Source organism: Aptenodytes forsteri, unplaced genomic scaffold, assembly GCF_000699145.1.
Source record: "Aptenodytes forsteri isolate BGI_AS27 unplaced genomic scaffold, ASM69914v1 Scaffold229, whole genome shotgun sequence".
Classification (NCBI taxonomy): Eukaryota; Metazoa; Chordata; class Aves; order Sphenisciformes; family Spheniscidae; genus Aptenodytes; species Aptenodytes forsteri.
Genome location: NW_008795863.1, coordinates 1,615,772 through 1,630,489, shown reverse-complemented (window position 1 = coordinate 1,630,489; position 14,718 = coordinate 1,615,772). Strand labels below are relative to the sequence as shown.

Here is a 14,718-nt window from a genome sequence, read left to right as displayed (position 1 = left end):
TCCCAAGTAACAAGTGATAGGACGAGAGGAAATGGCCTCAAGTTGCGCCAGGGGAAGTTTAGATTGGATGTGAGGAAAAATTTTTTCACCGAAAGGGTTGTCAAGCATTGGACCAGGCTGCCCAGGGAAGTGGTTGAGTCACCATCCCTGGAGATATTTAAAAGACGTGTAGATGTGGTGCTTAGGGACATGGTTTAGTGGTGGACTTGGCAGTGCTAGGTTAATGGTTGGACTTTATGATCTTAAAGGTCTTTTCCAACCTAAACAATTCTATGATTTTATGATTCTAAAAGTGAGAGTTGTCTTAAATTAGTGGCCACTTTACTATTGAGAACTGCATTGTTAAGTACAGACCATTATGCAGTAACTGGCATCCTTAATAAGTATATATTAGTTTTGAAGAATCAGTTGTATACTTCTGTTACAGCTCCTGTGTGTTATTAAAGCATTTTAAGCATTCTGCTTGAAATCTTACAGTTGCTCATTTCTTAGTGTTTCTACTTAAGAGATGCTGGTTTGTTTAGTTGCTGTTCTAAAAGGGTGTATCTAGGTAATACTCATAATGTGCTGTACAGGGAGAATAATTTTTATAGTTATTGTTTCCCCTGTTTTGGAAACATAAGGATCAAAGTTCATTTATAAAAATCCTGGGTGTCAGATTTTCTGGGAAGTAGGGAATATTGGACTTGACCTTATAGGTGCTGTAAAGGAGAGATCTAAATTTAGAATCCTTTTAATAATTACTGACCTCCATTCTGGGCTATGTTGTGACAAACCCTTGACTGATGTGATTAATGTATCTTACTATGCAATTAATACTTTTTGTTATTTTTTTTCTATGTTCTCCAGCCATATTCTACATTTGGTGATTCCAGGCTTGTTTCCGATAAACCTGATGATTATGAGCACGCAAAAGAGTTCATCAAAGATGGCAAGGCAAAGTTACCACTGGTAAGCTCCTTCTTGCTTCACTAGAGCAAATGGTGTCTAAAGTTGAGGTCCTGATCTTTTGGACATGTGGTGCCTTCTTCATTTCAACTGCAGTGAAATTGGTATGAATGTCTATGTGCATGTGAAAAATCGTAAAGCTGCAGGGCTGAGGAGTTCATGTAATCTATACCCCATACTCAAACAAATTCACTTAATTTGGTAGCTATTAAGAAATTTGTAACAATGCAAAAGGGAAAGGATATTTTGCCATCTTCCTTGGCCAGCTGTTCTAACATAACTCTTTTTAATTTGAAGAATTTTCTTATGGATCTTCATACTACCGATTTAAAGATTTAGTTTTCTTCTTTTAATCCTCTGTCAGGAGAGTTGAGAACTTTCTTCATAATACTGTATGTATTTGAAATCTTAAACATTGCTTTTCTATTGTCTTTTTGGGTGAAGAAGATCCAGCTCGCTTCTCGGCCGATTTTATTAAAGTTCTGTAAATGCTATTTTTTTTAAACCTGCTGTGCCTTCATTTTTTTTCTTTTTAATAGAGCTCCTAGAATTAGAGTAGTCCTACATGCATAAAACAAAATCCATATATTTCCGCCCTCAGTTTTGTTAAATATGATATTCTGTTCACGTTCTGGAATGAAAAGAAACTTTCTTTGTGATGATGGTAATCTTACCTTGTACAAAACTTAGTCTGATATCCAGTCATATATTTTTCTGCATTTCTCCTGTTTTGGCAGCTTGATTTATGACTTCAGAAATAAAAGAATACTGAACCATCTTTAATGGAGGTCATATTAGGTTTTAGATCGGTGGTCCAATTAAATATGTTTTTTCTGCTTCTAGTCCTGGCTTCTAATGCACATGCTACCTTTCTGAGCTTGCTGTCTTTCTCATGTTTTTATAGAGTTTTTCTTTCTTCCGTTGTCCTAGCAGTACATGACAATGTTGGCGTTGTCTGCAGCTGGTCCCCTCCCAGCCTTTCATTCTTCTGTATTGATCTCAGAATTGGGTGCGTGTTGGACAGGAGCCCGCACAGCTGCTGTTCCTGGGAAGCGAGTGGGAGGACAGGCAATGCCTGCTGTCATTTTTTTCCCAGAAGCTGCTGCCATTTGGCTATTGCTTCTCCATCTGTAGCCAGGCTAGCTATTCAGGGTAGCGTATAGCTGTGTGTTTGCTTCTGTCTGTGCATTTGGGGAGTCAGGCTGGATGGAATCCTTGCAAAGGCTTGGTTCAACCTAACTATTCATGCTGAATGGTTCCTGATAAGCAGCGTTGGCTCTTTCAGTCTGAACTTCAGGTCTTTTTTATGTGTTGAGGCTCTTTGACAAGAGAGAACCAAAATTGGAGACTAGTTTGAGTAAAGATTGTAGTTTTAGTAAAATCATATGCAGTTACTGATAGATGGCATCGTATTTCACTGTTATAGACATAGCATGAGGCTGGTCAGCTTGAAGTTTTTCCACTTGGATTTTTCTTTTTTTAATAATTGGTTTATCCAATGATTATTGGATTATTGGTTATTAATTGGGATCCATTGGTTATTGGTTCGTGTTCTGAATTCTTGAAGATATATTCCTTTTACTGTATACACAAAAATTGTACATCAAGAGGGAAAAGAAACCCACTCTCTGTATTTGAAATCTAAAAATTTTAAAAAGAAAAATGCTTCTTTTAAGAAATAAGCTTAAGAACAGGAGAATGGTCAGGTCAGACCAAAGACCTCTTTTGCCAGGTGCTGTGTCACCTGGCAAAGAAGAAATCTGCTTGAACAAGCCTTTTTTCACAAGCGTTTTAAAAGATGAATCATTTGGTCAGGATTGGTCAGTGGGTAGCAAGCATATGGGCTAAATCATGCCCCCAGTGAGAACTCACTGGAAGGGGATGGAGTGGGCAGAGCAGAAAACCAGCTTGTTGTTACCTCGTGCTTCTTAATAGGTGGGATAAATGGCAGCAGCTTTTCACTTGTGCACTTGTCCTGCTTTCATCCGAAAGGCTGAGCTAGGAGTAGGTTTCCTAGGCTGCAAGGCAGTCTGTTTTTTCAGTGTGTGAGTGGGCTTGGGAGTTAGTCTCTTGCAAATAGAGTTTTTGTGGGCTGCAGGGAGGTGTTAGGTGGAGGCAGGCAGTATTCCTGGGGAAGGTGGCAGCACCGTGATATAGGGCCTCTTCTTGACTTCTGCACAAGTGTTGGGCATCTCAGGCTGGAGAGCAGCTTGAGCCAGGTCAAGTCACACTGATGTGTGGTAATGGACCCAGCATGCTCTGCATTGCAGAGACATCCAGCCCAGCAGACTGTTGGCCCATTCGCCTATACCTCTGTAATTTAGGTGTGTTCCGTTATCTGTGGTGTTCCAGTTCCCTACCGTCCTTGTTATTGGAGTTATAAGTCTCTATGGTCTACAGTAATGCTCTTCTAGTCCCTAAATAGCCAGCCAGTGTGGGTGGTTAGAAGTTGGTCTGTGAAAGATTGATTATCCTGAGTTAAAGCAGTGTTTTATTGTTTCCTCATTTTTTGTTGAAACTGTGTTTTTGGTTTTTTTGTCCCCTTCTAGGGAACCTTGAGTAAATCTGAATGGGAAGCAACAAGTAAGTATTGTTTTGAAAACTCAGTATTGACTGAATGACTGCTATGGAAGGCTGTAAAATAGCCTGCTTATGGAAGAAAATCCAAATTTTAAATATAATGAAATTTTATTGTTTGTGTTATTCAAATGCCTGTGTATAGATTATGTTGTGCACACATCTGAAGAAATTGGGAGGGAAATGCATAAAATAGGTTGAAATTTTGCTTTATTTAAGTAGCTTTTAGCACACAAACTTTTGGGCTAAAATAGTTTGGGGAAGCCTTACTTAGAGTGTATGAAAAGAGGATGCCAGTATTTTGCTAGTGTTGGAGGATTAAATACTATACTTCTGTTTGGTACACTTGGGTATTATACTGTTATCAGTCAACTAGAAAACAAACTTCGGTTGGGACATAACATTCATCAAAAATAATACAAATCTATTTTGGGAAGACAGGGACTGAAGCTTTACTCTTTGCCTGTAGTGATACATGTTTCAGGAAGAAGCAATTAAAGCATGGATGGTGAAGAGGTATTTGAATGTTTTATAAAGGGAGGAGAAGAAAGTCAGTGCCTCAGACACCGAAAAGGATACACTATTGTTAAATATGTTTTGAAATTTTGTGAGCATGTGCCATGGAAAACTTCTGGCATCATCTTTTTCCAATGTTGAGTTTAATAAAACTCAGATATAAGGGACTGAGAATTCTAAGGATAAAAATTGACTCCCACAGAGATTATTACTAACTTCTGTGTAACTGCACCCAACCAGCATTTGCATTTTTCAGACCATTATACTGGTTGTGTTAGTTGTTTAAAAACAAACAAAAAATGCTGTTCAACTCATGAATGAAAAAATCTGTAGTTAAGGTGTTTGCTTTCTTAAATTATTATCTGTTTTTTAAAGGTATGAATCATAAGGTGCACATTAATTCCAGCAATGTAAAAGTATTATGTAAACTGTTAATCTAATTGAGAGGGGCTTTTTATACCTTTAAAAGTCCAGTGATGACTGTATTTTCTAAGTAGTCTCTTTTTTTCAGAGAGATTTGGAGTACAGAGCTTCTGATAGTTAGGGTATAAGCACAGCTTGCTCATTACATGGAACTTCACTTTGCTTTATCGCTGAGGCTTGTCTTGAAAGATTTGCACCTCATCCGTAAAACAAAAGCTGAGTTCAAGTGGAAATCCATAAATGTTTAATTAGAGTCACGGTCTCAAGAAACTAGTTTAACTTACCTGTCTGGTATGAAGCATAAGAATTTCTGACATAGCTGGCATTGATTATATGCCAAATAAGTATTTTCCAAGGGTGCTGGTGTGGACTGTATGAGTACCCGTTTGTAGAATCATACTGTTCTGGAGTTGAGAAAATGCCGTCCAGCATTTGTAAATATTTCTTCTTTGTCCATGATATTTTAAAAGAGCAAAATTAATAATTTTGTACCATGAATTTATTCACTTTTTAATTAAAAATGAAGTTGATAATTTCACCCCTAATTGTCCATTACTGCGTGTATGAAGGAGTCTTTAAACTTAGTTGCATATGACTTCTTATGTACCAGTGAATGTTAATTACGTGTAGAATGGCGTAGTAATTTATGAATTACATTCACATTTCAGTAATATCGTTAACTGAAGTTAGCGTTGCATTAACCGTATCAACAGTTTTTAAAATATTTTGCTTTTGTGCAGTCTTAGCTCTATTGTGAAAATATGTCTAAAACCATGCTAGAATTGAGTGCTAGAAGTACTCATTGGGAAACCGTAGCAGTTTTTATAATTTCAGTAACCTGCTAGCAGGTTGTTTGGGCAGAGTATTAACCTGTTTATATTTTGAAAACTTAATTGAGTGGCAGAGGAAGCTTGAAACTTTAAATACTCCATTTTCTTTTTTAGGTATTTACTTGGTATTTGCATTTGAGAAGCAACTGTGAAACTTCACGTACTGGATGCAGCAAGAAGAGATCATATCCATGTGCAAGTTGGAATGGTCAGAAATCCATTGTTGCAACTATTTTTTTATTTTTTATTTTGTAATTATCAGAAGTGTGCAGGACACTACCAAAAACTAGAGCAAGCTCATGATTCTGAGTTACATTGCCTGTCTGTGACAGATGGACTTGTGTGTGTATATATAAGAAAGATTCTGAACCAGTCTTTTTAAGCATTTGTAAGCAATCTGCATGCTCTCAAAACTCATGTTTGAACTTGACACAACGTAATGTTAGAAACAAATGTTTTGTTAGTAGAAGTATGTTTGTGATTACAAGCCTGACCCTGCACTTTCTGAAGTTGATGGAAAAATGACTGTTGACTTCGATGGTGCAGAATGAGGGCCTAAATATTGTACTGCAGAGCTCAGTTAATTCATAACGAGATATATTCAGACACATAGGGTATGTCTACATTGCATGCAGAGCTAAGTGGCAAGTAGTATCTGAGTCAGTTTGAGTACCTCTGTGCTGTGCTCAAGCCTGCAGTGTAAATCTACCTTAGTGGTATTCAAGGTGTAGTTTACATGGTGAAGTCCCATGATGTTCTTGTTTTTTGTGCTTGCTGATATGTAGTGTCACTTCATGGTGCTTTCAAGATTAAATGAGTTTGTTCTGTACAAAACTGCTCTGAAAGAACTGAATTTCTAAAGTTTTAAATCTTTACGTCATTTTTCCAAATACGACTGTGCAGTAATCAGTAACAGCTGCTGAACTTAGATTACTGAACATTTTCTATTGTATTAAAGACTCCCCTGACTTTTTGGTAGTTTTAATGTCTCCTGAAACTTATTAGACAGATCTTAGGATGTGTTTTTTACTTGTTTCATAAAATTCCAAATGGGCTCGGCAGAAAGATGAGCTATTGGTGGTGATGGGGACCTCATTGCAGGCATTAGGAAGGCATTAGGAAACATGGTCACGTACTGGATCATGAACTAAAAGGGGAGCCTGTATAACATTTGAAGATACTAGAAGTTCACTCTGGGAGGGAGGGCTGTGTATGTGTGTACATGCCCCGGTAGATGTGGATAACAATCCCCAAATTAGAGCCAAATATTTTGTTTGGGAATGTAATCTAATGATATCAATAGGCAGAACTGCCTAACTACCATCTTAACTGCCTGTCAGTCTCTTAGAGCTGGCTTAGGGATTTCTGACATGGTGTTTGCTCTGCTTTCCACATGCTTGTAGCCACCCACTACTGAGAGCGCATGGGTACTTCATGTTTTTTCTCTCCCTTCTTGGGCTAACAGTAGCTGTTTGCTGCCGTTGGCTAGTATAGTTTATATAGAGATGAAATGATGAACTGTTGATGGTACATGAGTATTTTGAAAAGTTATAATAAACCTAGGAAAGAACATTTCTGTTACAAAGTTAAGCGTTCAAATTATTTGAGTTTGTAGTTGATTGCCTTCCCCCTGTAATTACATCGTACTCTTCCCGCTATGACTCCTGATTTATTTTTTTCAATTGTATAGAAGAACACCTATAACCTTCACCAAAGCAGTAGAATCTCAGTCAGTTCTGCTGCTGAAATTAAGAAAACAAGACTTTCTTGTCTGCTAGAATTAGTATTCATGAAACTAGCTGAAAAACACCAACACTTTAGAAGTGCTGAAATGTTGCATTGAAATTTGTGTGCATCAAAGCTAGTTTTGTTAGATTTCTTGTATCAAATTTCATTTGCAAGTATGTTGTTATGCTATTTTTGGAAGAAATGAGAATAATAAAAAGAGGGGAAATACAGTGGAGTGTCTTTCCTCTTTTAAGCAAATTTCAACGTATCACAGAATGGTTAGAGGTTGGAAGGGACCTTTGGAGGTCATCTGGTCCAGCCCCCCTGCTCAAGCAGGTTCACCTAGAGCCGGTTGCCCAGGACCATGTCCAGACAGCTTTTGAGTATCTCCAAGTACTGAGGCTCCACAACCTCCCTGGGCAATGTGTACCGGTGCTCGGTCACCCTCACAGTACAGAAATGTTTCCTGATGTTCAGAGGGAACCTCCCGTGTTTCAGTTTATGCCCATTGCCTCTGGTCCTGTCACTGGGCACCACTGAAAAGAGCCTGGCTCCATCTTTACGCCCTCCCTTCAGGTGTTTGTACAGATTGGTAAGATTACCACCCTGAGCCTTCTATTCTCCAGGCTAAACAGCCCCAGCTCTCTCAGCCTTTCCTCATATGAGAGGTGATCCAGGATTTTGAATACAATTGGACCCAGTGTTGATGCCTGGGGTACACTGTTAGTGGCTTCCAATTAGACTTTCTTCCACTGATCACCACTCTCTGGGACCGGCTGCTCAGCCAGTTTGCAATCCACCTCACTGTCTGCTCATCCAAGATGGTGTTAAAAGCCTTCTTGAAGTCAAGGTAGACTATATCCACTGCTCTCCCCTCATCTACCAAGACAGTCATTTATTTAATCATAGAAGTTTATCCAGTTGGTCAAGCGTGGCTTCCCCTCGATGAATCCATGCTGACTACTCCTGATGATTTTCTTGTCCTTCGTGTGCCTGGAAATCGTTTCCAATATCTGTTACTCCATCACCTCATCGGGGTGAGGTTGACCATACTGTAGTTCCCTGGTTCCTCCTCCTTGCCCTTCTTGAAGATAGGAGTGGTATTTACTTTCCTCCAGTCTTTGGGCACTTCTCCCAGTTGCCATGAGTATTCAAAGATCATTATGAGGCCACTCTCAATAATATCTGCCAACTGCCTCCGCAATTGTGGGTGCATCCCATCAGGGTCCATGGACTTACGCATGTCTAGTTTGCTTAAGCATTCCCTGACCTGATCCTCTTCAACCAAGGACACATATTCCTTGTTCCAGCCTTTCCCCCTGGTCTCTGGGCCGGGGATTCCTGAAGGCCAGTATTGCAAGTAAAGACAGAGGTGAAGAAGGCATTCGGGACCTCAGCCTTTCCCATGTCCTGTGTCACCAGTGCCCCTGCCCCATTCAGCACTGGGCTCATGTTTTTCCTAGCCTTTCTTTTTTCACCGATGTACTTATAGAAGCCCTTCTTGTTGCCCTTGAAATCTCTGGCCTGATTCAATTCCAGGTGGGCTTTTGGCTTTTCTAACTGCATCTCTGCATGCTTGCACAGTGTCTCTATATTCCTAGTAGGTTACCTGTCTGTGCTTCTACCCTCTGTATGTTTCCTTCTTGTGTTTGAGTTTTGTTAGGAGCTCCTTGTTCATCCATCCAGGCCTCCTGGCATTTTTGCCTGACTTCCTATTCATTGGGATGGACCACTCTTGAGCCTGGAGGAGGTGATGCCTTGAATATTAACCAGCCTTCTTGGGCCCCCCTTCCCTCCAGGTCCTTATTCCATCAGACTCTACCAAGCAGATCTTTGAAGAGGCCAACTGCTCTCCTGAAGTCCAGCGTTGTGCTTGCTTTTTGCCCTGCTCCCTCATCTCAGGATCCTGAACTCCAATACCTCATGGTCACTGCAGCCAAGGTTGCCTTTGACCTTCTCATCCCCAACAAGCCACTTGTTGTTGCTGAGTATGAGGTCCAGCAGACCACCTCTCCTCATTGGTTCCTCTATCACTTGGGTCAGGAAGTTGTCATTGATGCTCTTCAGGAACCTCCTGAATTGCTTATGTCCTGCTGTGTTGTCCCTCCAGTAGATATTGAGGACCAAGGCCTGTGAATGTGAAGCTGCTTCTAGCTGTCTGTAGAGGTCCTCATCCGCTTCTTCTTTCTGGTCAGGTGGCCTATAGCCGACACCCACTATAATGTCGCCCACACCTGTCATCTCTTTAGTCCTTATCTATAAGCTCTCAGTTGGCTCATTGTCCATCCCAAGGCAGACTTCCATGCTTTCCAGCTGTGTTCTTACGCAAATGGCAACTCCACCACTTCACCTTGTTTTCCTGGCCTGTCTTTCCTAAGGAGCCTGTATCCCTTCTTTGCAGCGCTCCAGTCATGCCAGTCACCCCACCGTGTCTCTGTGATCCCAGCAAGATCATAGCCCTGCAACAGCAACTGCATAGCCCTGCAACATTTTCTGATACAGTATGTATCCTCCCAGTAGAACTGGATGGCTTCAGAGAAGCAACTAAAGGAGTGCAGAGCATTAAGGCCCTCAGGATTGCTGCTGAAAAAGTGAAGACGGGAGTGCCAAGGTCATCTGAGCTGGGTGATTTTTTGCGACAGAAGGAGTTTTGGCAATGCCTTGAATTAAGAAAGGATGGAGGAGTGATACATGAAGGGTGCTACACCAATTAAGTGGTTCAATTTTCAAATTCACTTTACACAATCAAGGAATTCAGATTAGAAATGGCAACGCAACTTTGTAGTTCAGTTTATCCTCTCTCACCTAGGTGTTGAGACATACGAGTTGGCAACAGGAGCTAGACGAGGTGCAACCTTTTCCTCTAGTTCCTTCTGTGATGGCAGGCAGTTGAGAACTGTGGTAGAACCCAGTTGCTCAGCACGTAGTTGTTGTGGAGAGCCAGCACAGCTGAAAAAACTGTTTTGCATTTATGTTAAATAGATTCCTTGCCTCAGGAAACACCTTGGTTCACCATGAAAGTGGATGTATGAAAATCCCGTTTTAACTAATTGTTTAATATGTTCAAAAGTATAATGCTTTATATGTATAATTTTGTGTCGATAAAGAGTCAAGTCAAAAACCAGCCCTTTCTATTTAAGATGGATTCAGTGCTCATGAAAGATGATTTGCCGAGGTAAGGATGGAAGACTTGTTCAAAACAAAGGTACTTGGCTGCCAGTGGCGATTTGTCCTAACTTTTTTTCTCCCATCTTTCTTCGCTTTTGAAAGCAGCAGCTATGTATTTTGCTTCCTTGTCCTGTAGCTGAGGTTATGAGGCAACGAAGTTGCCCAAGCACTGTTAGTATAGGTAGTTGTTCCTTGTGGGGTTTAGGATATTCTGCAGCCTTACAGCAAAAATAACAAAATGAAATATTGTATTTGTGCAGGAAATATGTCATGCTTCAGTAGGTTACTGTTGTATTAGTGCTATATTGTATGAGTTTCCTTTTGTGACTTACACACCAGTGCGGTAGAAATTGCTGCAAAGCACTTAAGCATGTGCTGTGTTTTGTGCTTAAGTTTTAAGCAAATGCTTAAGGAGGCATGTAGAATGTATTTGACTGACTTAAGAAGCTAGACTTGCTGCAAATCTTACACGTACTCCTGTTGCAACATTTGAATAGTTTAATTTACATAATGAACATCTCAGTCCTTTGACTAAAAGTGTTTTCCTTTTGAGTCATGGTCTATTTAATAAAGCACTCTCTCTTCTAATATCTATTTTTATTAAAAAAAGTAATTATATGCTGTAGTCTGGTTGCTAAACTTTTTGTAAAGACTTTGAAAATGGTTAATTTAGGGAACATTAAGCTGGGTAGCAATAAATTTAAAACATCTGCAGAGTAATCAAGGAGCTGATAATAAATCCACTTTTGCAATCCACTTATTGCCAAAGTAATAATGCTTCTGGGGGGAGAAATGGCTTGTCTAATATCAAGCAGGATTAGCAGTAGTCTTGTAATCTCAGTCCCCAGTGTTCCTTGTATGCTACAAATGAGAGCCTCTGTATGGAAGTGAGGGAACGACATCTGTATTGTTGCTCATGAATGCAAATAAGCGTCCTGATTTTTCAGAAGTGTGAAGCACAAAAATCAGGTCATTTAAGTGCCAAAAGACACGGAGACAAGCGTTTGAGTGGGTTTTGAACAAGAAACCTCATTTGAGATTTAAAGAAAAAAGTCTGAAATCTGAATCCTTGTGCCGATGACATTATGAATACTGTGTACTGAACTAAAACCTGTTAATATAGTTAATTTTTTGCAGCTTCAATGTGTAGCATTTTACATAGATGTGCTGATGCTGGTGAAATGGCTTTCCCTTAACCTCCCTTATAGCATACCTCTTTCATACATCACCATCATAGATTTATGTACTGCCTTGAATGTTTCTGTTACTTCGAGAACAGATGTAAGGCAGAACAAAGCTAACTTGATAAATCAGGTTTTGATAAGTTAAAGGTTTTCCGATGGTGCATAAATGCCGTTTTGATGGAAGCTGTCATCCTTTCTTCATTTTATTAAAGCTGGTTCTCAACATTGTCGTCTTTTTATTCGCTTTAATGTGTCTCCCAGCAACTGAAATTCGCTTTCAGGGCAAGGTGTTTGAACATTTAAGGTCTGACTGATCTGTGCTGTTAATAGTTGAAGCCCAAGGAAAGGATATTCTTTTAGTTCATAGGCCATATTGTTTCATTAGACAGCTTCATAAGAGTTGCGCTCTCTCTCTGAGTCTCTCTGAGTCTTGTCTGAATTCACACAATGTTTCTGAAACAGTCTGATAGAAGGATGTGCTTTTGCTCACCCTTAATTAATCACTAATTGCGATTAAACTGGAAATTTACTGCACTTAGTGGTGGAGTGAACATCACCATGGGCTTCAGTGTAACAATATTCTCATTTTCTGGAGTCATACTTTCTCACTCCCACCTAGGTGCTTGGCTCTTCGTCTTACCTTTTCAGGCTTTTTCATAGTCTTGGAGTAAGATTACTCAGCTGATGACTTACTAGCTCCCAACCAGTAACACTTCCTTCTCAGTTTGTACTCACTTCTAACTTGACAGTGATGGAATTGTTCTGACTTTAGGCACAAAAATAGTCTTTGTTTGTTGGTTTAAAACTACAAAAACCTACATAAACACAAAGACAGCCTTGGTTTATATATAAAATACAGCTTTTAAATCTCTAATTTTTATAGTCCAAGGAAACTGCTTTGTGGAGTAGTAATTTTCTGGTAGCAGAATTATTCTGAATTCTTTGGTCCAGGTAGTCCTTTTCTTTCTTTAGTTCCCTTGCTTTTGACACCTGCCCGTGTACATCTGTGCAACAGACAGCTGGAACTGAAGCCTGCTTCTTTATAAAAGAGCTGTAGTGAGCTGAACAAAAAACAATAATTACAGGGTTGGAAATTGTTGGCTTCCTTGCATAATTCATAAAAGATTCAATTAAATGCTTCTTCAGCTAGAAGCAGATCACTGCTTCCTCTTAACAACAGCCTCAAGGAAAAATTGGGCTGCCTTAAGAGTGTGTAGGGCCCCCTGCACCTTGAGTATAATGGTATGGACTGTTGGACCTCTTAGAAACTGGGGGATCTGGGCTGATTACTGTGAGTCTGAGCCCACAGGAGGCTTTTGGGCAAAAACATGGAACCCCAACTGTGATAACCAAGGGGCTGATTACATAGTGTACAGTTTGTCTCACGCCTGTTTAAGGTGAAGTTTATATAAAATGGAACACAATCCGAAAGGAAGACGTAGTCCTAAGGCTGCCCTAAAGGCATACCCGTCAGTGATTAGGTTAAATTTGTCCTTTTGCTTGTGGGTTGTGTCGCTGGTTTGTGGTGTGGTAGCACTTGCATGCCAGATGCTGTCCAGACAAGTGAAAGAACAGTTTCTCCTCTAAAGAACAGTTTTAAATCAGAAGACAATGGTTTTCTAAGTTGCCCTACCTGGGTGGAACTTTGCCTTCAATAGTACTATGGATTTGTGCCTGAATAGAGAAGAATTGATATTTTATTGTAATTTTGTAAGAACATTTTGGCAATTTCATAGAATCATAGAATGGTTTGTGTTGGAAGGGACCTTTAAAGATCACCTAGTCCAACCCCCCTGCCGTGGGCAGGGACATCTTCAACTAGTTCAGGTTGCTCAAAGCCCCGTCCAACCTGACCTGGAATGGTTCCAGGGAGGGGACATCCACAGCTTCTCTGGGCAACCCGTGCCAGTGTCTCACTACCCACACAGTAAAAAATGTCTTCCTTATACCTAATCTAAATCTACCCTCTCTTAGTTTAAAACTGTTACACCTTGTCCATACACACTACAGGCCCTGGTAAAAAGTCTGTCCCCATCTTTCTTATAAGCCCCCTTTAAGTATTGAAAGGCCACAATAAGGTCTCCTTGGAGCCTTCTCTTCTCCAGGCTAAAGAATTCTGAGCAAAGCAGCAGTATTTTATAGTATGTTGGTATTTAAGAACATCCAAAATTAATGTACCAAAACCTGGCACTTTATCATAGTTCTTGCCACCAGATGACTACATCGTTGCCCAACAATAAATAAATATGTGCATTAGCCCTTGAGACCAGGATTTTAAATACCTGTGCAGCAGCTGTTAGCCCAACATCTGAGACAGGAGGATGCACAGAAGGCAAAGAGACCCTACCAAATGGTTTAAGACTACCTAGGACACTTAATGGCTGCAATAACCCATTTATTTCTGGAATATAATTTTTTATATAAAGTGCATGTTACTTATATCCGCTTTGACATCTTGGAAATATTTTTCTTGTTCTTGCCATACTTTCATCCCTGCCAGAATACGAATTATAAAATCACTGCTATTTTATGAAATTAATCTGCTGATGGAGATGGATTTACTGTTTTACTAATCACTAGCAAAATATTAGAAAAAAAGAGGCAAAAGGTAAGTTTTATGTTTTTCCTTTTCATAGGCTTCTGTTGACTCCTGAGGTAAATGGAAATTAAATGTGCAATTTGGCTGCTGTCTTCAGTATTTTCATATGCCAAGCAAACTTGTGTCCCTCTTTCCTGAGGAGGAAGGGAAGGATGTCCTGCTGGTAGAAGTCCATTAATTCTGCAGCATTGTAACCTGTCATTCTCACAGCATTATTTAGGAATGTCAAGATGAAACAATGGAGTTTTATAGAGAAGCCACTTTTAAAAGACTGGCTAAAATGTTCTTTTGTTAGCTGACTTTCACCTACAGCTGGCCTGACAGAAGAAGTCAGTGTATTAAACAACTTTCTTCTACTTTTGTAGTACAATTTTTAATTTTAGTCATCATTCCTGTTGTCAATTTGTGCTAACTCCAAAGATGACTTAGGTGCAGTAACCAAGAGCATCTGCAGTGTCTGTGCATCTGTGCGTGAGTCACAGCTGGAGCCTGCTGTAGAATTTTTTGGCTCAGCAACTAATTTCATTGTTTTTTTGCTTTAAAAGTGGTTTGTAGAGAGCAGGGTAGGACATCTTACAATAAACAAAAAAGCAGATAAAAGGATTATTTTTTTTTAAATTTCCTATATTTCCTTTTCCCCCTTGTTCTCTATTCTTCTATCAAATGCTGTGCTGAAAGGGTGTTTTTCATGTTTCCTGTGGGAGTTGATCAGTTCAATTATCGTAACAGACTTTTATAGTGAGAT

General features: G+C 39.8%; 1 protein-coding gene across 2 annotated transcripts in view; it reads left to right on the top strand.

Annotated features, from left to right (window-relative positions):
• RNMT (RNA guanine-7 methyltransferase) overlaps positions 1-11,587 on the top strand; it is a 29,360-nt gene extending 17,773 nt beyond the window's left edge. The window contains exons 8-11 of one of the 2 annotated variants that reach the window (XR_002086257.1): positions 850-951; positions 3,498-3,531; positions 5,409-5,502; positions 9,424-11,587. Coding sequence is in view for 1 of the 2 variants with exons in the window: in XM_019473358.1 (XP_019328903.1) it covers positions 850-951; positions 3,498-3,531; positions 5,409-5,446 (174 nt within the window). In the remaining variant the exon portion in view is untranslated. Of the gene's footprint in view, positions 1-849; positions 952-3,497; positions 3,532-5,408; positions 7,250-9,423 lie in introns of those variants that run through there. The other variant, XM_019473358.1, reaches the window with a different exon arrangement.
• Positions 11,588-14,718: the final 3,131 nt, after the last annotated feature.